Raw genomic sequence first — 26,470 nt, 5'->3', positions numbered from 1 at the left:
TTGTATTATGCAGATACCTAAAACTGCAGGTGAATTGTCCCTAGACGACTCGTAGAGAAACTTCGCAAGGTTGCAAAGAGCATTTCATTGCTTCAAGTCATCATTATAGCCTACCACATATAACCACCTGCAATGCGTATAATATGCGGCGTGCCTGCAATTTTGCAAAAAGTGAGTGCATTCTTTACTGCGCTTTTTCCTTGAGCCACAAGTTTATGACGAGTTGAGGCGTGTGGCACAGAGGCAAGTGTCGTGCGAGTTCATGTGTGGTTCGTGGCGTCACTTTTACAATCGCGACGCCTAGTTAAGTTGGAGTTACTTTCCCTCTTTATTGGAGCTGGAATGGCTGGCAGCTATGAGATAATCACCTTCCTCTCTGTGCCCTGCAGCTGTGCCAAGCAGGCCTCCAGGCTTCCTAACCAGTGTGCAGACGCGTTAACACACTTCATCGCACACGCGCATGCACACGCGTGCGCGCACACACACACACACACACACACACACACACACACACACACACACACACACACACACACACACACACACACACACACACACACACACACTTTTCTCTGTAATTTGTTGTGCGCGTGTGTGTCCTGTGTGTGCGTTTGAGGGGATGTGACATTTCTGGGCTGACATGAAGCGGCACTCTGCCCCCTGGTGCCTGGGGGGCGCTCCCGGGGAAAGACACTGATGGAGGTCTGGGGTCTCCAGGGGGGATTTCATGGTGTGAACAAAAAGCCCCTACAGTACACTGCAGCAGAAACGACCTGCACAGTACCCCGCCTAATCTGTACACTGTAGGAGCAGAGGAGATTCAATGCTATGAGTGCACTTGCTGTGTGTTGTTATGGTTTGCTTGCGATGAAATATATTTGTACAGTGTCAATTAAAAATAGATATGTCAACCCTGAGTAATTTGTTGTTATTGATTTTTTTCTTTTCAATTTTGAATTTACAAATCGTTGATAACCGCATGTCATCACATGAATAAAACATAAGATAAATGTTAGCAAAGGATAAAACATTTAAACACTGATTTTCAGCAAATATGTTATTGTCAAATCAAAATAATATGCCGTAATATGGAAAAGTGACGAGAACAATAATCATTCTACAGCCACTGCAATGCTTTTTATCCGCGTTTTTAATTATCTTTCGCTACTGGCTATACATTTGTACCCTAATTTACAATCTACCAAGTATTTTTCAAAGTGAATCAAATCAATCAATTCTCCAAATTCAAACCAAATTGAATTATTGCAATTGCAATGTTTATTTATTTGCAAAAATTCATTCAAATGTGCCATCACAAATAATTGCACAGCAATGTACCGTAAATTCCGCACTATAAGCCGCACCGGAGTATAAGCCGCACCTGCAAAGTTGACTGTTTTTTACATATATAAGCCGCACCGGACTATAAGCCGCGGGTGTTTTAATGGTATTTTTTTATTTTTTTTATTTTTTTTTATTGTGTTTTAATGTTTAATTACCATATGTAAGGGTTCATGCACAGAGGGGATTGTCGGGAAAGAGATGGCTGTTTGAGGAAGCTCCCATTTATTAACATTTCAACAAAACAACATAACACAACACCACCTGTGTTGTTTTTTACAGTGCACACAGTGTCCGTGGTGTGGTGAAAAGAGGGCAAGAGAGGAAATTAAAACAGAAGTGGATTTATAGTTAGAAAGAGTGCTAAAAAAGAGAGATTTTTTTTTTTTTTTTTTGGAAAAAATCCATAGATAAGCCGCACCGTTATATAAGCCGCAGGGGCCAAAAAAGCCCAAAAAACGGGAAAAAAGCCGCGGCTTATAGTCCGGAATTTACGGTATTCAGGAAATCCTGAACACAGTAATTTGAAATCCCCCCCCCCCCCCCCATAAAAAAAAAATCATATACTGTACATTGTTAGAGCACCTGCTGAAATGGGCAGTAAACCCTGACTTAAAAAACCTCATGTAGACTATATGGGGCCATTTACACCTGGCAGGCTGGCACTAACATGCATTTTCTGTGATCAGATTGCAATTGGATAGTGCTTGACCACTTGAAAGTACAGGTGTAAATGCCCCAAGACACACTGAGCACAGATTGCGATCTGATCGGCCAAACTACCTCCGGAGGTGGTCAGGGACGCATTGTGACCACATTGAACACAAGCGTAAATGCAAATGCATTCACAATCCACATACAACAACAGTCACCGCTGTTTATCTGCTGCTCTATGCTATGGAGCTTGCCTGATCCAATCACAATCGGATCTCAATGTGGAAACTGGAGACACATATTAATACCAGGTGTAAATGTAATCAGGTTAATGTGGTCAAGCACTATCCGATTGCAATCTTATCACAGAAGACGCATGTTAGTGTCAGGTGTAAAGGCCTCAAAATTGAAAGTCAAATATAAGGTTGACTGACTCAAAGCCACAACTAAGCAAAGCCTCGTCTAACCAACACCTTTCTGCCACCACTCTTCACCGTCCTAGAGGGTAATTCACACACAATTCATCAATACTAATTACCTAGGTTAATCTTCACACTGGCTCTAATGAGTAAGTGAGTGAGTGAGTGAGTGAGTGTGTGTGTGTGTGTGTGTGTGTGTGTGTGTGTGTGTGTGTGTGTGACTGTGTGTGTGTGTGTGTGTGTGTGTGTGTGTGTGTGTGTGTGTGTGTGTATGTGTGTGTGTGCATGGAGGAGAGAGAGAAAGAGAGATAAAATGTACAGCGTGTAAAAGTCTGGCAGTTGCGCAGCTGTAGAATCATATCATAGAATAAAAGATAAAAGCAGAAATCCACCCCAAAATCGGAATTCCCATGGTATTCCAGGAATTATCCAAGAACATAATGAATTCTGGGGTGGATTTTCCCTTTGATGGGTATATTTCAACTGGCTTTTGCCATTCACATTATACAAACTAGCAAAAAGAAATGAGAGCATAGAGACAGTGAGTTGCAGTGCATTTCAAAAACAGAAGAAGAAGAAGGGGGGAAAGCAAAAAGATGTGTCTCAGAAGGAATCAATAGTGGACAGTCAAAAGAGAATGAGAGTGAGCAGGCAGAGTGAGATGACAGACCCAATAATTGAGTAACGGGAGGCAGCGAGGAAGCAACACCTTCCATACAAACAAATCTACAAGCTTAAGGTAGAATGTCAACATCCAAATAGGTGATTAGCCCAAGTTTAACTATCCATCATCTTCGCCACACACACACACAATAGGGATGCACACTATTGGATTTTTTTTTTTGCCAATAAACGATATGACGATATTTTCCAACTCTTTTGGGTGATTGCCGATATATGTATGATATACTTCCCCCCACCTAATTTCCGAGAACATCAAGTCTCTCCTGTAACGGAATTAACACTATTATGCCTACTCTTATGGTGATGGCCCACTGGCAGATGCAGACATAAATACAATGCTTTTCATAATGTACACATTCACTGGGCAAAATAAGTTAAGTGTAGTCGCAGACTGTAGTTCAATCATGGAAGACCAAATAAGGCATTAATAGAGCACCCCATGCTGTCATAACCCTCAGCCCAAATGACGTCACTAAATGACGTCTCCATCTCCGACGTCACCTTCTCCATGACGTCACCTTTGCAGTGTGACGTCAGTTGCCCAAATGACGTCAGTTATGACATCATAAATGCCCTTCTCCTGGTACTATATAAAGCCCCCATCACCACAGCTTAAATCACACTTGTGCAGTCATCACTCACCTCGTGTCAGCATCACGCATTCATCCAGCATCTCCAGAGCAAGAAGCTTCATTCAGTCCAGCACCATGTCCGAGTCCGAAAACGAGCAGCAAAGTTTCAGCTCCACCGTGGACGCTTTCCTCCAGAGCACATTCAACGCCCCGGCCAGCCTCGGGCAAATCCCCAATCCCCAGGCTCCATCTCCGGGCGTCACAGGCGTCTCATGGGACGCTCCCCTCACCAGGGGCCGCGGCCGCAAAAGAAGATCCAACGTCAAGGAGGTCCTCGTCTCGCCTGGATCTCAGTCCGCACAGCACTCCGGAGGCCGCGGCCGCGGCAAAAGAGCCCAGAAGTCCACCTCCCCCGGATCTCAGTCCGCACAGCACTCCGGAGGCCGTGGCCGCAGCAAAAGAGCCCAGAAGTCCACCTCCAAAAAAGGCCCAGCGAAGCGCACCACGACCGCCGGCTCCTCGGCGGACGCGCCAAGGCTCCAGCCCCTCCAGGCCTCCAAGATCCCCTGATCGCAACGATGTCTTCACTGGTCGGGTCCCTCATCGACATCGATGCCCGGCCGAGGAGGCTCGCGAGCCCCACGCTCCCCACGGCAGCAGCCCAAACAGCCCTGCCCCAGGTTTCAGGTCGTATCCCCCCTTTTCAGCGGCATCTCTTCCGGCGGCCGCACTCATTGCAGGCCGGGTGCCAATCCCCGAGCAACTCTGCCCTGTTGCATACGGCCGCTTCCCTCTCCCGCGTCCGGTCGGGTAATATCAAACATGCATTTAGTCCCTGGTTTCAGTCAACGTTGCGGCATTGCTGCTGCACTCATTTCAGGCCGGGTGCCAATCCCTTAGCATACGGCATACGGCATACGGCCGCTTCCCTCTCCCGTGTCCATTCGGGTTTTAACAACATGCCTCTAGTCCCAGTTTCCAGTCAACCTTTTCTTTTTCATAGCATGGTTCCTCTCTTACGCATCCAATCCATCGATCCAATCCCAGTCATTTAGATAAAGTATAACCCTTGTAAACTTTTCCGGCCATGCTGAGTAGCGCGCTAGCTACCTGGCTAGCCACCGGCCTTCCATGCTATACTGCGCATGCGCGTGGCTGGTCTAGCGTTGCCAAAGATGCGCATTGCAAATGCAAGATGCGACACTATCGTCTCCCGTCGCATGCTTCAGGCAAAATGGCGATAATCATCAGTTCTGCTGTTGCCGTCCTTCAAAATATAAGAAAATGTATAGCTCAGCGCTAGAGCGGACTGGCTTGAATGTGGGAAAGCGGGGTTCGAATCCCGTGTGCGCGCTGATATTTTAATTTAAGATCCTGGTGAAATATGGTCTAAATCTGAAAGTTCAATAAACGTCTGCAAATAGTGGGTGAAAAAACTTTCACTTTCAAATTTAAACGTCTTTTCAACCGAAAAATGCTCGCGGGTGGTTCTGGCTTCAGCATATGCTTGAATTAAGTTCTAGAGGTGAATGGTTGCAGAAAAGAGGCACCATGAGTTCCCTACTTTCTCCCAGTAGGGAATCGATCTTCCTCTACGAGATTTACTCTGGTATTGCAAATGCATACGAAGCTTCAGTCTCGATCATAAACAAAAGGTGCTCCTCCCAGTCCACCACGGCTTTAATGTGCAGTGCAGCATCACCCGGCTTTCCGTTATGCATAACTCGTCAGGTCAGCAGAGCTCATTCCCCGGTCACGGCGCAGTAGATTCAGCAGAGCACATCCCTGGTCACAGCACAGTGGCTACAGCAGAGCATATCCCGGCAGCGTTGCCAGACGTACGATAATTATCGTACCTGTACGATAATTTTGACCTCTGTACGATGTACGATCAATAATCCCCAAATCCCCCAAACGTACGAGAATCTCATCATTTCGTGACACTTAGACGAATCCTACGTCTATCACTCTATCTGTTTATACAATCATCTCTTCAAACAAACATATTTGCAGCCAATACGTGCAGGGTGTTTCGTTGTTGTTGCAACGCAGGCTGAGACCACAGTGTTGAAAAATCATGCCAAGTCCAAAAAGTAGCCTGTGATCAGCGCAGCCCCCCGACATAGGCGCGCCGAAGGCACGCGCGCTGGGGAGGGGGCGTACGATAATTTCACTCCAAAAACGATAATTTTGACCCTCTGGTACGATAATTCAACATTTGCCATCTGGCAACACTGTATCCCGGTCACAGCAGTGGCTCAGCAGAGCATATCCCTGGGCACAGCTCAGTGGCTTCAGCAGAGCTCCTCCCCGGTCACAGCACAGTGGCTTCAGCAAAGCATATCCCTGGTCACAGCACAGTGGTTTCAGCAGAGCTCCTCCCTGGTCACAGCACAGTGGCTTCAGCAAAGCATATCCCCGGTCACAGCACAGTGGCTTCAGCAGAGCTCCTCCCTGGTCACAGCACAGTGGCTCCAGCAAAGCATATAGCCGGGCACAGCACAGTGGCTTCAGCAAAAGTATACCCCCTGGGCACACCTCTTAGAAAATTGGAACGGAATCTCATTTTCTACGACGAAATCGTCTCGTCTGCCGACGACTTAAAACTTTCTACAGATGCAGCACATTCACTGCTCCCCCTCCCGCTGGACGTCAAAACTAATCAAAAAGGTCATGGCACGAAAACCGCGTGTCTCCACAGCCAGTCTCTGCCTCAACTGAACTAAGTCCACCGTACAACAGCTCAGCCGAGGGTGCGGGTGCAACTCTCCCGAAGTGACAGTACACGACTGTCAAAACAAATGAAAAAGGCCCATAATAGACATACTGCAGACACGCAACTTAAAGTCAAATCCAAGGGGAAAACGTACTTATTAACAATGGTCAGCCCACCTTTAATATTCCAAATGTCAAAATGCACAAATCAGAACGTGCATCTATTAGGAATAGAACGGATAGATAGGAAAACTATGAGAAAAATATCAAGCCATTCTTTGCCTCATACAATTTGGGATAAAGTAAGTGCACAACTAAAGAATATAACATTATGTCTACTCCTTTTTAGACATTTTCATGCCATAATAATATAATGCTAAAGGTTAAATATTGCATCTTTAAGCCATTGCTGGCTATGCTCATGCAGGTTGTTGCGACCTTGGTCATTACTGACCTTAAAAAATGCAGGTCATCGCTGACCTTTTTCTTTTGGGGGGGGTGGTCCCCTCCCGGGGGGGTCCTCCCTTCAACAACTGGGCTGCTGTCCTCATCAGCCATGCGTCCTACATCCATCCAGAGCAAGCTGCTATATCATCAGCCCAAAGATGCCTCCTTCCATGATTGGTAGGAAGTATTAATGCATTTCGTTGGTGGCGGTCTTCTCTCCCAATCCCCGTTTGGTGCCCATGCCCGGGCAATTTGCATATAACCCCATAAGTGTCCTTGCCATTGCTTAACCTCAGTCAGCCCACGTCCTGACAATTTGCACGACCCATCATCCCTGCATTCTGCTTAAACATCAGTCAGCCCATGTCCTGACAAGTCAGCCCCCGTCCTGACAATTTGCTCAACCCATTATCTCTGCATTCTGCTTAAACCTGTCAGCCCACGTCCCGAGAAGTCAGTCCACATCCTGACAACTTGCTCAACCCATTATCCCTGCATCCTGCTTAAACTTCAGTCAGCCCACGTCCTGACAAGTCAGCCAATGTCCCGACAATCTGCATAACCCATCATTCCGGCATTTGCATAAACCTCAATCAGCCCTTGGCCCCCTTTTCCTCATCTCTCCCCATCATCACAGGACAGGATCCTGGTTCATCCTTCACTTCAAGACCACACTCCAGAAATGCAACATCCCTGCAGAGAACTATTCCAGTCACTCCTTCAGGATCGGAGCAGCCACATCAGCAGCCATGCAGGGGGCGTCCTCCGCCTCCCTTCAACAACTGGGGCGCTGGTCCTCATCCGCCTATGCATCTTTCATTCGACCAGAGCAAGACACCATATTATCAGCCCAAAGATCCCTCCTTCCATGACTAAAGAGGCAACAAGCACTTCGTTGGTGGTGATCAAACTCTCCTTTTCCTCATCAATGCGCCCATGCCCGGGCTATCCACATCCACGCCCTTGCAACCCCGCTTTGCCTTAAAAAACCCCGGTCAGCCCCTCATCTCCCGACATGCCTAAATTCTCCCCCCGTCAGCCCACGACCTGACTAAAGCATACCCCAGGCGAGCTCCATGACCCCCGTTTTCACTCTCCCAGTTCCTGAAATAACTTTAAATTCCTTTGGGGGATGTCCTATCTCATACAGCACTGACGCCCCTCTCTCATAAGCAAGAGGAGCGTCACATCATGGAGTCATACGCCATACTCAAACTGTCTATTCTGATTCAATAAAGTTTGTTAAAATTATATTACGAGTCTCTCATGATTGAAGTGTAGTCGCAGACTGTAGTTCAATCATGGAAGACCAAATAAGGCATTAATAGAGCACCCCATGCTGTCATAACCCTCAGCCCAAATGACGTCACTAAATGACGTCTCCATCTCCGACGTCACCTTCTCCATGACGTCACCTTTGCAGTGTGACGTCAGTTGCCCAAATGACGTCAGTTATGACATCATAAATGCCCTTCTCCTGGTACTATATAAAGCCCCCATCACCACAGCTTAAATCACACTTGTGCAGTCATCACTCACCTCGTGTCAGCATCACGCATTCATCCAGCATCTCCAGAGCAAGAAGCTTCATCCCACCACCTCCCCAGATCACCACCAATGTTATGACTCCTGTTGGAAACAGATCCCCTTAAGGGGGATGTCCTATCTCATACAGCACTGACGCCCCTCTCTCATAAGCAAGAGGAGCGTCACATCATGGAGTCATACGCCATACTCAAACTGTCTATTCTGATTCAATAAAGTTTGTTAAAATTATATTACGAGTCTCTCATGATTGAACTACCGTACTTCAATTGGTTAAGTTTTGGTTTCGTCATTTGACATTGTCACTCATTAGACAGTCATTAGATATTTAGTCAAGCATAGAGCATTTGGGCATAATTAAAACATAATTTTATCAGCCTGTCCTATCGGCTCCGAAACGTTTGTTTCGGGCCGATGCTGGGATTTAATTTTAAAGCTTTGTATCGGCCGATACCGATGAGGTGCTGATATCATCGTGCATTCCTAGCACACGCGCCGCATACTGTGGAGTTATGCAGAGATGTGAGAAACTACTAGCTCGACCCCCCCCCCCCCCCTCTCCCAATCTCAAAGCCATAGTCACCCTAGGAGAGGATTGGGTTTCATGGATGAGGCAGCTGAAGATATTTCATGCAACATGATGCCAGTGCCTTTGCCCGCCCCTACATCATCCCCTCCCCCACGTCTCCGCTCCCCTATCCAATGCACACAGACATGAGATACTTTTTCAGCCATGACAATATTTTTTTTCTCTCGGTTGGAAAAAAAAGAGAAGAAGCCTGGAGGCTGTGTTGTTGTGGCCAACCTTGTGGGTGCATGAGAAAAGAAACATGTGGGTATCGCTTACACAAATGGCCTGCACGAATGTGCAAGAGCCAGACAAAATATATAATCTGAGCTGCTGTGGCAGCCCAGGCCTTTCCTGTGTTGGGTTTACAGATGTTTGCGATGTTTTCTGCGTTCTGCTGCTGGGTGGAGGGCAGCGTCAGACATGTCTGATTTCAAGGTTTCAAACAGGAATATCTAACTCATCTATCTATGTATCTCAGTGCTGTAACTGGCATCAGCAAAAATATTGATGATACTTCTGCCGCATCCCACCCACCACATCACTGTGGGTGAGATTCTTTGACACAATCTATCAGGGTGCTTGCTGTATTTTGCCCACATTTGAAAGGTGCAATATGTAGCATTTTAACATCAATAGACCTCTTGTATGTTTGCAAACGGTCATCACGTATTTTGTGGGCGGAGCCGAACTGGTTGCAGAAAGGGACAGTTAGCGGTTCAGCTGTCATAGGAATATGGGAGATCCGGACCCCTTCTCCACGTATATTAAAGGTTTGCCAGCAACAGACAGCTTATCTTAATTGTTGTTTTAATAAATTGTCTTAATTCTTCTTTTAATTTGAACAAACAAACAAACAAACAAACAAATCTTACACAAATAAGCTAACTTTTTCAATGGGGTGAGATTTCCTGACCCCCTACTGGGTCTTTTTCACTTGTTTCCTCTGATTTTCTGCCACCACAATGCACGCGCAACTGCAGTGACGTAACCCCGTGACGTTCACTCTAAATTGGTCTATAAATCATTGCCAAATTCATTTTGAGATATTAGCATAATTAGCGTAAACAACTATCGCCAAGAGGATTGGCAGCATCTACTCTGCATTTTACATTGTGTGTCACCAGATCAGATTTGGAAGGAAATCTGTTGGATTGTTTTACAGCAAAAAAGGAGGTTGCTTTATGGCACAAAACAGAAAGAGGGCACTGTTCCTCCAGAGCAAACAGGGCTAAGCTTTCAGAACTTCTGGCAGATGGTGGAAGGCCAATGGAAAGAACACTTCCAACATGTTTATCCTCTTCGGCAAAGAAAAAATAAAATGAATAAAAGGGCAGGGAAATAGGCCTATCTTAGTTTTGGGAAACAGCACTAACAATGAAATAGAGGCTACAAATCGTCTCAAGCATGGTCTAATTTGTTTAAATATATTGTACCAAGGTATCACAATTAATTTGACAATATGACATATTGATGTTTAAAAATGCTACATGTAGCAGTTTTAAATCAAAGTGAAGATCAACATTTGTAAAAGTTGACCCCATCAGCAAAAAAATAAAAATAAATAAAAATAAAAACCCCAATAGAAGCATTTTTCTTTTTGCTAATCAATGTAGCTAAATGAAATATGCTACTCAAGCAATAAGCTACAAAGCCATGCCTTACAGCTGAGAGGCATTGTCAGGCACAACATGATGCCCAGTGCCTGAAATCTTCTTAATTAAATGTACCGTAATAATTCCTCTGCCAAGCAAGACAGTTCTTGAACGGCAGCTAAACAGTGGTTTCTAAGCAACACCTAAGTAGGAGTATGAGTGGTGATTATTGCATGTTATTGCATGTAAATTAACTGTTATGTGGTCAAATTCGTGCTTTGAATGTGACTCAGCCTGAGGAGAGGAACGATTTATTTTTGTAATCAACATTATTTGGATAAACTACCATAGGATGGCCTCAGTGCTAAGCTGGGTGATAAGGCTTGGAAGGCGAAATTATTTTTTCTAAGAGACCGGAGTGATCTGCCATGTCATTTTCAAATGGAGACTTTTCTGTCACTACTGGGACGAGGAGCTGTCACGAACAGCGACGGGAGACGCTTTCAAATTCCCGCAAGAAGTCTGCGGCCGAGTAATGGGAAGGGTGGAGAATTGCTAATAGCGCTACTACATTTTTGTAGCTTTTCTTACACTTTTTGTTCACTACCTTATCACCTTGAAAGCCATCAGAATAGATACATTCAAGCCCCAGCGTCCCCAAAGATTGGCGGTCGCATGGTAAGAACGTAATTAGTGAATATAGCTTTATTCGACGTCTAGCAGGGAGGCGGGGGTGGAGAGAATCCTGCTGTAGGCTATTCAAAATGAGCGGAACGTGCAAGTCTTTCAAATGACTGTTACTGTATGTTTGTTGAGTTACAATGAGGTTCTATCTTTTATTAGCTTCATCCTCAGTTGAGCCTCATGCTTTGGTCTGGGCAGCTGTGCCAAATCCAACATCATTGAGCATGTCTGCCAAACTCCATTCTCATTATAAGGCTAAAATTATAAGATTTAAGATATAAGAACCATGCCTTTGTCAGCCATCTTTCTATAAACTGCCTTGTATGTGTGCCTTAATTGTAGAAAAGGCTATAGAGGGCCAAAGTGGAACGTCACTTCCTGCTTCAGCACTGTACCAGAGATTTTCATCTGCCATTTATTTTCCCATAGACATGTCGTAAAATGCTTATACAAATAGTTTTACTTGTTCAAACCAAATGGTTCAGATATATTTAGAAACAGGAGAGATCGCATAACATTTCACTCAGACCAAAACGTTAAAAAAAATGTGAGTTTAAAGAAAATATTTGTTCGATGTTGTTTTTTCACGTTTTGGTCCGAGTGAAATGTTCTATGGTCTCTCCCGATTCTAAATATAGCTGAACCGTTTGGTTTGACCAAGTAAAAAATTGTATAAGCATTAATATCTATGGGGAAATAAATTGCGGAAGAAAATCTCTGGTACAGTGCTGGAGCAAGAAGTGACGTTCACTTTGCCTCTCTATACATCCAGAACTCGGCGGTTGCTTACATTGGGCTTACATGCAATGTTAGCCTGCCTGATTGATCCCTGATTGACATGGAGCTGGCTAATCAACTTTCTATATTGCATGTAAGTGTGCCAAACAGCATAAGTCCATGCATACTCTTTCCTGACCTCCTCTGGAGCTTCAGAGATCAAAATCAAACAAGTTCAAAAGCTGTGTTTTGATCTGATATATGAGGCTGAATAGCTCTCGCAACTGTCACAAGGCTCTCCCACGAGGCGTCTACGTGTCAGAAGCTCCCTGCCATCTCCAGGATGAGATAAATCACTTGTCATCAACTTCAAACATTCAGCGCGGTGAAACCAACACAGGCCCAGGAGAGAGAAAGAGTGAGCATCTAAAATGTTAGGGTAGGAAATGAAAAACAAACATGAGCAACGGGACAGTACAGCAGACACAAGGCTCAGCTGGATTCTCATGCTGTGGGGGAGAAAAGTGTCAGCAAAGAAAAGAAATTGGATATCACTAACTCCAAATGAACAGACATATGTGGACCCCTATCTCATTCCTGCTCCGGTACAGTGCTTAGGAAGTGATTATGTTTGGATGAGTAACTGACTTTAGGACAGACAAGGAAGGAGAGTAAAACACATCATACTCACGGCGTAATTCCTTACATATCCCAGCTTTGGTACAAGAGAGAAAGGAGATTGTTTAACTACAAACCAGAACACAATGAAAACTCTAATAATGGCTGCCCTGTCTCTTAGTGATCATGGAGACCAAGACATTTTGGGAGGTTATTGCCTAAGGGTATTTGTGGTTCAGCCCATGATTTATTCTTCATGGCTTCTGGTTAAATGTATTATGCTCTTTTTATTCAAGCCACAGGCTGAAAATGGACTGAGGTTTTTTGTTTTTTTTTAGTTTACATTTATAAACAAGAACTTTCACAGTTTGAAATCTGGAGTCAGAATTCAGGTTAGTAACTGCTGGAGCCACAGCAGGTGAGGCTCCTTTAATAGAGAGACTTTAAAAAAGGTTGATAATAGTTCCTTTACCTCAAACAGAGGAAGAATATAGAATATGTTTATATAACGTTAGGGCTTCTCAGATGACGTAACACACCTTCTGGCAGCCATAGTGGAGGTCAACAGCTCTTCGCATTGCGTTTCTAAAAGTAGGCCTACAACTTGGCCGTCTCAACAGAATTTAATAGACTTTAGTAGAGGTGAATTTTTGTGCTGTTTTTGACAGAGAACCAATTTTGTGTGTAGATAATGTCAGTGTGTTAGCTAGCAAAGTGATGTAAACACGTTTGATTTGTGCACTAGCTAACATATTTAATAGAAACTAACTCATTAACATTAGTTGCTTTGCTAAATTTGCCTGCTGGTTAGTTAACTAATGAAGCTAAAATCCATTGTTCAGGTAACAGCGCTGAGTGTTAGAGAAATACATCCCATCCTATAATAAGAATGAGAAGTGTCCATGTGTGTGCGTGTGTGTGTGCGTGCGAGTGTGCAGAATTTTGGCCGCCCACAGCTATGCCATTTTACGTGCGATGGGGCTGAAACTTTCAGGAAGTGTAACGAGCACCTGACGGAGCCAGATTTTTTAAATTAGGTGATTGCCCTAATTAGCTAATGATGTGATGTCATCAATGATGTCATCAGTGATGATGTCATCAGATGTCATGCGTGATGTCATAGAGCAGGCGCGGCCACGTTGCAGCCGAGTTGCGTATGCGACGCGCAGTGTGCGAGATTGCTAGTATATATATATAGTTTCATATAATAAAATGGCAAGTCCAATTCATGCCATTGTCACATAATCCTTTCGTGGTGGAGCAACACAAACTTCATATTATTCATTTCCACAACACATAATGTGCGTTTCAGAGTTTGTGCTCATTTTGTGAAATGTTTAGAGAACTTTACCTATAATATATATTAACATCTGAAATTACCTACACCAAAGCCAAAACAATCTGGTTGTTATAGGCATTATTTGAGCACAGCAATGTCTCCACCGGACCTCCATGATGGCACCAGACACGGCTGCTAGAAGATTTGTGATGTAACTGCAAAGCCTCTATAGGAAGTGACATCATAGCGAGTCTTTGTCTGGTGAGCTGCTGATGAGGAGGAGGGAGCTTACCTTGTTTCTCTTGAAATAGGCTCTGCGGCAGGCGGCGAAGCACTTCTCACTGCAGAAGCTCTTTAGCTCGCTCCCCATACTCAGGGAGTAGCGCTTGACGCCCACCTTCTGGCACCAGGCGCACAGGATCTGCACATTGGACGCATCTTCATCTAGGGGGGAACAGCCAGGGGTGAGAGTGACATTTAGGATGCAGCTCAACTTCAACGTTTTTCTGTAATTTAAATGAGACACAGTTGCGGTGGAATATCGTGCCAATGCCCTCGAGAGTCAGAAAGGAACCAATGATTATCTACTGGTGTGATAAATGTAATAGCTATGACGTGATTATTACCCCAAAGCACACCGTCCCCTCTATAGCTGCAGCCACACTATGTCACACTGCCTGAATGCACATACCGAATGCATATTAAATTATATCTATATATACCGTCTATTATGTCCTGCACTGTCTTCTTGTCCCTGTAGAAATACTAGCAAGGTTTGATATGTGTGTGTGTGGTGTGGACAAATGCCACCACCAAGACAAATTCCTCTACATCTAATTGTACTTAGTGATTAAAGTGACTCTGATTATAGCCCAAATATGCTCAAGTAGGGAGAAGTGATACCGATGACATTCTAAGTGTAAGCCCATGGCAGAGGGCTTAAACAAGCATGCAACAGACAAAAGACAAAACTGATCAAGTCCAAGGAGCAAAATGTCATTTATTCTACTGATTGACTCCAGCTGCTGTGCTGGTTAGAACAGCTCAGGATGCACACCACAAAAACCACTGCCGGATTCATCATGAAGTCCTGCCTTGGGTGAATCTGAGAGAAAGGGATGAGCCAGGGACACGGGAAAAGGCTTATTTGTGGCCGTGCTCTTTAGATATTAGAGATCCTGAACTGGAAACCGAGGATGCACTCTGTCATTGTACATCAGTCGACCATTAGACTTTTTTTTCTGACTTTTCTCGCATTTAGAGTAGCCTAGCACATGCTTCCTCTGACATGTGCAGTTGCCAGCCACTTCTTTTCACCAGCAGGACGTGGCACACAGGAGGATCACGCCTTTCCGCCCAGCTCCCCTTCCCCGACCGAGCAGAGGAGGCACTAGTGCAGCGACCAGGACTCATACTCCACTGGCTTCCCACCCGCAGACACGGCCAATTGTGTGTTTATTGGAATGTCAGACCAAGCCGGAAGTACCACTACCGGGAATTGAGCCCGTGTCTCCGTGGTAGTAGGCGAGTGCTTTTACCTCTATACTACACAGACGCCGCGGCTGTTAGACAATTAAAGGAAGGTATTTGTAAGCCAATTTAGTGCATTTACACTCCATGCAGGTTCAAACAAAGACTAAAACCTATTTGCGACTACTTTTTGTTCTACTGTAGGTCGTTAGCTGCATGGGTTCAAATCTCAGTTAATGCTATTTTGCCGCATCTCACTGCCCATTCTCCTGCCCGCCACTGTTTCTCACAAAGAATAGTTAACGTGTGTGTGAGGATTGGGCTTGCATTCTCCTGAGAGAGACTACGAGACTGAATGGCATACATGCCTGGTGCTCCGGCATGGCCACTATAATGTACAGGCAACGGATGATTTAAGCAGACCCCGGTTGACACCGAAACGTCTCGTCTGTGGTAAAGTGTGTGACTGCCGGTGATGCGAGGTATAGGCTTTTAGTCCCGTTGCTGTTGCAGTGAGAAAGATTCTCTCCAGTATCTCCCAATTATCACATTATGACTATGAGGGTGTGAGAGTGAAAAAACATAACAGGCCCATTAGTCTATCACCCCGCTCACCTCCTCATCACACGCTGGCCAGGCTTTTCACCTCATGTTAAGGCTAATGGATCTACAGGGCCATCAGATTTAACGTAAAGACTAACTCACAATTAAGGGAATAAGTCCCGAGGGGCCCAAAGATAGCACAGTGGACCCAACATGCATATTTTATGTCTCTTTCTCCCCCCTTCTCTCTCTGTCATTCCTATAGTCTCTCTCTCTTTCTCTCTCTCAGTTTTGTCTCTCATTGTCTGGGTCGGTGCCCACTGCAGTGATAAAAAACAAACTGTTTTGTCTGGCAAATTTCATTCTAAGCCCATGCATGGTGCCCACGCACGCGCGCGCACGGGGGGGGGGGGGGGGGGGGGGGTGTACCCGGGCGTGATGAATGAAAGATCGAAGGCCAACACGGAATCACAACATCTTTCACGATAGCTTCGATATTTTCATACAAAGGGACGTCTCGAGGTGGGCTTGTTTTCGCTTCCCCACATCCTGGCACCTCGTTACAAGCACGCCTGAGTCTCAAAACACTCACATCTGCACGAGTGGGGGAAAAGATGCCAGTAATTATACAGCCTCCATGCTAAATGCCACCATCATCCACCGTACCTGCACCTCAAAAGGTCCTTTGTCGGATTTTTGCGGGGTGCATGAATAATTCAGCGGAGGTGGGGGCGGGGGTGGCAAGCCGATGGTGGGGGGGGGGAGGGTCGCCCGGGTGGTGGGTTGGTGTCGGGCTTTTAGCAGGACCACACCATCTGTTTCCCCGCCTATGCAGGGGCCTGTGGGGACTCCTCTTGGGCGATGCCAAGGCGGCTCGCTCCCTCCGCCGGGGCGTACCAACCTCCTGTGCCACGGCAGACGCAAGGGATAATGAAGCCCTCTGTCTGGCCGCGGCATGCGGGCATTTCCTCAGAGGGTTTGATGGGGTAATATTGACACTTGGGCAGGTGGAGGAAAACAAGGTGTACAGCAGGTATCTAGCTCATTAGTCGACTATCCGTGCCTGATTTGGAGGCTTTCGGGCATGGCAAAGACAGGAATTTTTGCATTGCATAAACATTGCTTGAGTTCTGGAGCATTAGCAAGTAGGTTTGCACTTTCGATGCGATGTAATCTGTCTCGAGAGCAGCTGCGGACCAAACTATGACATTTCTTGTAGTTGTGTGTGTGTTGGTTAGTTGGTTGGCCATTTGGATGAATACATTGGCAATCAGCGATGGGCTGAATCCATTGCTGGTAAGAATGACTTTGATCTTTGGTCATTTAAAATGTAACCTTGTGCAAAACAGACAAATGTGGAAGCATACACAAAGATTGATAGATTTGAAATGTATTTAGGGCTAGCACAGCCACCGATCGTCAGAGTAGGCTCTTTTTCCCATATGAGCATCCTTTGCCAATTGCCACTGCTTCCTACTGGGAATGAACCACCACCTGATACATCACTTTTTCTCTTGACTGCAAGGACTACAGCAGGGGTACTCAATAACTCACTAACCCTATTCAAAGAGGTCCAGTTAGAGAAAATGTCCTTAAGCAAAGGTCCGGAACATCGTAACGTAGCTTGCGTTATGATTCAGTGCCATTGAACTTAGGCTACTTCAATGATTGCAGTAGCCTAATGGTACAATGTCTGTATGTAGTCAACGATTGACTGTTAAATCAAAATAAACATCAACAATGTTTTTTAGTTTTCACATTTAACTGGATTAATTATAAATAACTAGCCTATTATAATAATAAATACATGTTCTTTTCTCATGTCAAGTAAAATAATGGCTGCATTTAAAAAACAACATACAACAGTGTTTTGGGGAAAAATTGCATCTTAAAATGAAGTGCTTTAATTTTAGAAAAATAAGTTTCCCCTTTTCTTCCTTTTGTTAACTCCATTTCACATCCTCCATGTCTCAGCCAACAAACCTCCTTTTCTCTTGATAGAAGTGAGCTCCCACTCTGTCTGTCTGTCTGTCTATCTGCCTGCCTCCCTGTCTGTCTGTCTTTCTATCTATCGATCGTTCGCAATGCAAACTTCACATGCGTTGGGCAGTCTGGATTTGAGTGTGTGTTTGCTCATGTCTGTGGTGCTTCCAGGATCGCATCACATACTGGTGTTGAACTGCTCGTGCAGACCAATGAATGAACATGAGTCTGCGTGCTCTGGATTAAAACTAAAGCTTTGTTTTCGCTGTCTACTCGTTTCTTTTGAGCACGCGTCGCCATGTGAAATGACTTCTATCTCTCGCATTTCTCAGAGTGTCGCCTCTCCTCCGTCCGTGTGTCACTTTCCCGCAGCAGCACAGCCTAGGGACGCAACAGGCAGAATCGATTTGCTTGTTGATTGGCTGAGTAGCATCACGTGTGATGACTTACAGCGCATGCATTGGTCTGTGAGCTTCTTGGCAGATAAACCAGTACCGTAAAGGCTAGAAAAGCATGTGCCGGGTAAAACAGAAATGCTCGGTGAAAATGTAACTATTCAATGATTTGTAGGTTATAGGGCTTATTAGGGGTTATTGGTCCGGATAGGACGGCGTCTGGGTCCGGATGCCGACCAGAGTCCGGACTTTGAGGATCGCTGGACTACAGTATACTATCATTTAAAATCTAAAGATGCTCCTTCCTCGAGCACTTATAAACTACCATTTCAATTCAAGTCATCGTGCCTAGTCCATGCATGCGTCTTTTCCCCACAAAGAGGAGCGAGAGTTCAGTACCTGAAAGAGGCTTGATCAGTGGTGGTGGGATCATGGGGACAATGATGGGCAGGCTGCCATGCTCCATGGTGCTGGGTGTGGAGGTGGACGGCATGGTGGAGGGCTCTGTGACTCCATTCCTGGAGGCTGGCAAGGACTGGGAGCTGTTGGCTCGATCCGGAGAGCCTTCGCTGCTCTCCGTCGACGGTGGGATTTTTGGCAACGAGTTTTCTACAGGGGGGAAATTGAGTGAGAGAGTGTTACCGGCCGCCACTCGCTGCGGTTCCCTCTGGACATGAGCTTCCAAATTCCTAAAATGTAAAAGTGATGTAATATGATGTCAAATTAAAAATCATCTACTCACCCTCGTGCCAAATGAAACACAGGTGAATATATGCCATATGACATATGTCATGACATATGCCATATGACCATATATATATATATATATATATATATATATATATATATATATATATATATATATATATATATATATATGCCATATGACACTATGCCAAAAGAACTGATTGACATGAGTTGTTTTGGAGAAGGCTGCTTCAAAGGATATATTATATGCCAGCACAACTTTGAAGCAGCCTTCTCCAAAACAACTCGAGTCAATCAGTTCTTTTAGAGTTCCAAAACCAAAAGAGCCAAACAATCCCACACGTGAATAGAAAGACCTACAGTATATACAGTGTATACACCATTATTTGCTGCAAATCAATCAGCTATAGTTAAGGTTTGCACTAAATTATGGTGTAAATATAATATAGGTCTTTTTGGAACTCTGAAGAACTGGTCTCTGATTTCAGTTGTTTTGGAGAAGGCTGCTCTGGAGTTGTGCTGGCAACCTCCCTGTGTGTTATATGCAGGGGTTCCCAACCTTTTTTGTGCCAAGGACCAGTAGATACATGGAAAAAAAGGTTGCGGACCGGTTGTCAATTTTAATGGTTTTAGTTACATATATATTTACTCACCAGGTGGCGACAAAGGGTAAATAACAGCCTTGTGTTGTACTGTATGTAGCCTACAGTATTTATGTTTTTGTTTCAACTACAAACATAAATAACGTCAACTTTAAACTATGTTTCATCTAACACAAACAGCCTATAATATTATAGCCTATGTTTATAATTAATTAATTAAAAAAAAAAAAATTGGACTCGGCTCGCGGCCCGGTACCAAATGCATTGCGGCCCGGTACTGGTCCACGGCCCGGTGGTTGGGGACCACTGTGTTATAGGACTTATTACATGACCTTGTTCAATACTCAATTCTGATTGGTCAATCATTCAGCGCTCTGTTATTTATGTATAACAGAGCGCTGCAAGGTATATCAGACCAGTCATATCAATCCGCACAAAGGAGTCCAGTCAATTTAACAAGCTCATTCGCGAGTCGCGACACTCTGTGGGAAAAATGTTAGCTAGCAACAGTCTGTTAAAATGGTACGGTAGCCTACCAAACACCACTCTCTTGGATACTATTGCTTTCTTCGTTAGAAACATCTCAGACGAATCCAGGTAATGCTATAGTTGTTGTTTTTACCCGGCTGGTGTGTGTTACATGTAGCAGCATGTCCAAGCTAACGCTGGTAAGCTAATCCATCTGAATTGTTTCCAGGTTTGTCAAGTTAATGTACAGTAACTGCAAAGCAAGGAAACAGAAGCAATGGAATCATTTTCAAAGCAATAAAATCGTTGTTGTTATATTTTGTGTCAAATAATTGATTCAGTAAGTAGCCGTGTAATAAATGGGATAATGTACAGGCACCTCCACTATGCATCAGTGCCTGAGTCAGCCTGTCTCGTGTTATTTTCCAATAATGACCGGCTCGCTATACAATACCCTTTACAAATTCACCGATCAACTGGCATGAGAGTGAGTAGATGATGACAGAATTTTCATTTTTGGGGTGAACTATACCTTTAAAGGGGGACTTACCCCCCAGATATGTATCAGAACAGGAAAAAACCAAGAAATGAAATATACTCTTGTCTATGCTATACTCTTTGGCTGTCCTCAGCTCAGGATTTTTTTTCGGAAATCGACGCCATTACAGTTTGCCCACCGCCTCAAAAATAATTTATTTGAGAGCTGCAATATCTTTATAAATATCAACAACTAGCCAACGCTGGTGGCCTGTATGGAAACAGCGTTGCTCAAAATGGTTGAAAGTTATATCAATTTGGCCATTCAGTGGCGAACTAGAAATTTTATTATTTTTCTCCCATGTGTGTGTGCGGGTCTTGTCTAACTACTTGAGATTAGTGACGCGAGAGCGCAGCACAGCACAATAGTCACGACAAACGCCCCGCTCTCACGCTCATGTAAATCACAATGCAAGATTTCTCCACGTCATTCCCTCGTCCAACTTGCGATAAACCGTGCCATGAAATCCGTTTTTAATTTTAGTTTTGGGGCTTTTCGTGATTCTTGTTAAAAGTTACAGCACCTCTGATTTTTCCTCTCAGGGCGCAGCGCAGGGCAGAGCTCTCCTCCTCCTCCTCGGCCCATTCAGTCTGTCCAAACTCAATACCGATCTAATCAGTATGAGATGCAGGGAAATATATTATAGTAGCCGATGTGTTTAGAGCAGCTTTGTCACGTTGTCACGTCATAGTATAGCGTTATATTTTACATGTGCGCTAAACTGCGATGAGATTTGTTTGCGGAAATGTCAGACTCTTCTCATCCCATGCAAAAGCCCCCACCTCGGCCATGAGAGGCTCAGAGCACTGCTGCGTGCTGCTGCTGCTGGGCTCGCCCCCGCGGCACGGAGCTTGGGGCTCGTGCATGTGCATGAGAGCAGACTGGCCGGGAGACTGGCCGGGAGAAAGTGCTTCCAAGTCGGACTGATAATATAAACAACATAATTTGAGCTTATCCAGGTAAGATATTAATAAAGTAATGACACATTCAGCGGGAAACTAACTATAATTAAGACATGTGCCAACTTTGACGACGTTTGGTTCAGTATTTTAAGAGCAAACAGGTTTTTTTAACTTCCTGAAAAGTTGCTGTTTTGGAGATTCGAGGTCCTGGAACGACAGCGACGATATATGGAATTCTGGACAAAATCATATCTAGGCTACATAAAAAAAAAATAAAAAAAATCAGATTTGCATCTGAGAGACCAAATCTCATCATATGGGGGTAACTAAATTAGGGCTCCTTAGTTTTTCCATCTTGCCTAGTTGTATAGGCTTTGGAGATGCACCAGATGCACGTGCTAAACCCACCGTGACGTCAGGATGTACCAAATATCCCATTCATTTGAGGGCACAAAAAAAAGCAGTGTTCCACCCCATAGAGGGCGCTTATGCCAGTTATGCTGCTGAAAAATGATACAAATGGCAGAATGGCAACAGTTTGGTCTCAAATGTGGAAATTTTGACGAGCATTCGTCACACATCACCCCCAAAGTCATATATATTGGTTAAAAGCTGAAAAAAGTGTTTTGGGGGTAAGTTCTCCTTTAAGATCGCGCTTGCGCTCATTCACATTTAACAAAGTCACAATCATAAGGGGGTGTGATCATCACACTCATGTTCAACAAAGCTGGCATGCACCACATTTCATGATACTGTACATTCATAAACAGTTAATATTTACAGCAGCTTCATCCTCTTTTTATGCATATGTAGTATGTACACAACATGACTACATAGTGGATAATGAAGCTGTTGTAAATATTAATCGTTCATACTTGAATGTTCCATGAAACACATGATGAGACCTTTATCCTTAGTGATGAGATTTTTTTAATTGAAGGACCCAGTGGGAGTCGCCAATGCCAACCAGGGCTAAAAGGAGACATGATCCTTTGCTGGGACCTCCCGTGGAAAAATGCATGCATTGGATGAAAATGGTTATGTTACCTTTGAGAACAGAGATGTGCTGCGGGGTCTCCCCTATCTCCAGGTTGTCGGAGTCTCTCAGCTCCACCTTGTCATAGCCGTACCAGCCCAGCAGCTCATTCATGGTGTTCTCTGCAAAACTCTGCAACACAAACACCACAAAAGGTCTTTACAAAAGTAGAAACCCCTGAGAAGGGGAAATAATGTACATCAGACTGAGAATGCTAAATGTCACACCATTTGCTTTCAAACAGGACGAGCAGACATGAGGAACAAACTCACTGGTTATAATGTAAATGTAACAAAAATATTAAATGTAACATAACATAATATGAATGTAATAAATGTAACATTTGTGTTACTTTTGTGGTGCTTCTGTGGAGACCTTGGTGTGTTAGGTTGACAATGGCGCAGCCTGCTAAAAACCATCCTGATACCGTGACCTCACTCTGTTTCACTCTACGCAGAGCCGTGTAGATAGAAGAGTCGCGACATCTCCATTCACTCCAATGGACCAGTTTTTTACTCTCAAGATTTCCAGGAAGTAAGGTCCTGGATTAAGCAGCACTGTCGAGTTTCAGCAAAATGGACAGTTTGTGTTGTACTTTGAAATTTTTATTTTATTTTAATCAAATTGTACATTATCAGCTTTATTTTAGCATTCAAAAGTAGCGCGAGACCCTTCCCTGGCTGTTCATTGGCTAATGAGTCACACGTTTTGATCCTCCGCTGACGCCACTCTCTCTCTAGAAAACACTATCAATATGATCAGTCTGGACTTTCTGCCGTCCACATGGATTTCAGTGGGTGGGAGATGGGAGTACTTGCGTTGACAGACAACTCCTTCAGCAAACCAGTGTTGCCAAATCGAATCCAAATCCAGTCAGAAGAGCGGCGAAAACGTCTTTTCTGCTGAGAAACTGCAGGTGCATACAGTACTCCTGTTCTTGGTTAATTGTTGTTATTGAGTCTATTTCTGCAATAACTGCACTTATGGCTGTGTTTACACTAGTAACGTTAGCATTACCGCTCATTGCTTTGGGAGACACCATTGCTGTTTTGCCCTGATTTGCTCGGTTACGTCATCAACTACAACACCATCTCTGATTGGCCCGGTTACATTGTAATTTCAGGAAATCGATGGCTGGAAGTCCACGCTGATCCGTAGAGAAACAGAATGTGAGGTCATGTTATCAGGATGGTTTTTTACCAGGCTAACAATTCAGTGCTCTAAATGCAAATGTTATAGCAAAGCACTGTGCAGGTCAGCAAAACAAGTCAAAAACAAACTTGTTTTCCTGCACAGAAAGCTGCACCAGCACCACACACACAGTTTCAACATGAAGGTAGAACATCTGAACCTTTTTGATCACCTAATTAGGTACAGATATTGCCGTCCCATTCAAAATGTAAAGCTGGGGTAAGAGCAAACTGTGATGGTGGCATGGGGCTTTTCTCCCAGGTCCTCTTCATAAGAGTGGGCCAACATAATTGGGCTAAATGCTGTCAAAACGCCACAGTGTGCATCCAGCCCAACTAATAGTCCTATCACAGCAGAATGAAAGAGGAGGATCGTATCACCATGCAATAAAGAGAACGGGAACCCTATTATGGCACACTAAAGAGCAGAGGGAACTTAACACAATACAGTAATGTGAAAACCACAGCACAAAGTAAAGATATCTTAACAGTAGTGACAATGGTTCAACTGGTATTGGTTTTGGAAGGTAGAAGGCGGATGTTTTTCTATGGAAACTGAATATAACTGATATTCAATATCTTTAAATATGACAATTTTTTATACCCCCAAAATAGTCAATGTTTTCCCCCCAATTGTTTTACTCTTGTCAGGGTGGAAAAGCCTTTGAAACGGCACTGAAACCCAGATGAGTGAAAATCTTAGTGTTAGCACTGCCCTTTAAGGCAGACTATGTATCCCACCATACCTTTGGGATACATTACTCACTGACTGCCTTTAAATGAAGAATAAAAAAAATAAAAAAAATAAAAAAAATAAAATAAAAAAATAAATAAAAAATAAATAAAGGGGGCACGTTGGCACAGTGGTAGCGCTGTCGCCTCACATCAAGAAGGTCCTGGGTTCAATTCCTGCCTGGGACGTGTCCCCCTTCCCATGTCCTCAGTGTGGTGGGCTATCTCGTCAAAAGGGCTTTTTGTGTGGAGTTTGCATGTTCACCCCGTGCTCCCCTGGGGTTTCAAGAAAGAAACTCAAAGAAATCAAATTTGTAACTTAAAAAATAAAATATGAAAAGAAAATGACAGGTTTTCATGTAGCTGTGGTCAGGATGGAGCCTTCTTCATATCAGCAGGTGACCACACTGATAGGACGATATCTGATATTTAATGAAGGGCCAATATCAGCAAACCGATACCAGTCAGCACTCAGCACAGCAAAGTGCAAAGGGCAGAGAGACCTTATCACTGTGCAGTAAAGACACCATGATAAAGACCCTACTAAAGCAAGGCAAAGACACTGTCACTCACAACAAAGTATAGACCATGGGCCCCTATCGTTGCATCGGCGCAGTTTCTAGGCCGAGCGGCAGGCGCAGATCAAAGCAGTGGGCGTGGAAAGGCGCACTTGATATCGTCGTGCTGGCGCTAGATGCAGCCCAAAGCATTACAACCACGCCTTTTAGGCGTAAAATTATGCACCGTCATGCTCATTGGATAAGTGCAATAAACGAATCGCACGCTTGCCTTTTTAGCTCCAATTCCAGTGATCCCGCAAAACCAGACGAAAGCCAAACGCTCTGCCCCCCCCCCCTCCCTTCATCCAGCCTGTCTGTCTGCATTATAGGCTATTATTCCATATTATTATGCTTCTCAAACCAATCTAACTGCAGTTTCAATACTGCAAGCATGTAAATACGCTACACTATAGCAAGATCAAAGTGAAAATAATGTTCTATGCATCAGCTAGAAAAATATAGCCTATTAGATTGGTGAAAGTTTGTCCAGAAAGATATCATTTTCTCTCGCCTGCTGCAGGAAGGATGATGCACATAAATATACCCTACATTATGTCAAGTCATTGCATAAATGTGTTTTTATTGTAAAACTAAATGTGAAATAGGGCCAAGTTATTGGAGGGACATCACAGTATAGCAGATGCCATTAGAAGCGCGTTCCGAAGCGCGTTCCGCTGTTACTTCTCTAAATCACGTTAACTCGACAAGGGGTATATATAGGCCCAGGAGGACATATATGTTTCACATAGGGTGGTGTTTTCATTTCGAGGTTTTATTTGGTCCAATATTGAAATGTTGACAATGGCAGGCTGTGTTACCATTACACATTAATTTAGAACTACCTTTTATATCTATTTTGGCTCATTTGGTGGCTATTTAGTAGCGAAATGAAGAAACACAATGCATGCTGGGAACTCAGAGAGAGAGAGAGAGAAGGGTGACAGAGAAGAAGCAGTGAAGGCACAGAATAGACCAAATCACCGTGACGTCACCATGTAAACAAATTTACTTCCGGGTACCACTTGGGAAAGGCGGCAGGTTTAAATGTGCGTGTTGTCATATAAATGCTGTCAAACCCTCTCGTTGTTTTCGGCCGACTACTTTCAATTTAAATGGTTAAACGGTTGGTAAACATGCTTGTCCGACGTATCTAGCCTTTCTTCTGTGTTTGTTTTATGTAGTGTTAGCTAGCTAATAAAGTTTGTTTGTCTGTCAAACTTGCTGTTTTTTTACGTTACAGGCAGAGTAACCTCGCGTCACCAGGCTCTTCTCGGCGAGAAAGAGCCTGGTACAGACAGAGCTACTGACGCCAGGTCAATTTAATTTAGCTTCAAGTCTACTCTAGTCTGGTCCAACAGGTAAATTAGCTAGTCTGGTCTCCACTAACGTTAGTGAAAGTGTTGTTATGAATGATATTAAACAACAACACAACACGGACGAACCATTTTTGTCTTCTTTGTCTGTTTTTGTCTTCAACATGTCAGTTTGTGCCGTCCACCGCCATT

The 26,470-nt window shown here is 44.2% G+C and overlaps 1 protein-coding gene across 1 annotated transcript in view; it reads right to left on the bottom strand.

The window, feature by feature from the left end:
* Positions 1-26,470, bottom strand: part of sobpa (sine oculis binding protein homolog a) — a gene marked incomplete at both ends in the record, with an annotated part of 54,482 nt that overhangs the window by 15,112 nt on the left and 12,900 nt on the right. The window contains 4 exons of the mRNA XM_083633634.1: positions 12,633-12,656; positions 14,131-14,282; positions 18,629-18,838; positions 22,495-22,615. Of these exons, the coding sequence (XP_083489760.1) occupies positions 12,633-12,656; positions 14,131-14,282; positions 18,629-18,838; positions 22,495-22,615 (507 nt within the window). The remainder of the gene's footprint in view (positions 1-12,632; positions 12,657-14,130; positions 14,283-18,628; positions 18,839-22,494; positions 22,616-26,470) is intronic.

The sequence above is a fragment of the Poromitra crassiceps genome, assembly GCF_964638095.1.
Source record: "Poromitra crassiceps genome assembly, chromosome: 3".
NCBI lineage: Eukaryota > Metazoa > Chordata > Actinopteri > Beryciformes > Melamphaidae > Poromitra > Poromitra crassiceps.
Note: the sequence above shows the minus strand (reverse complement) of the source record. Positions and strands in the feature narration are given on the sequence as shown.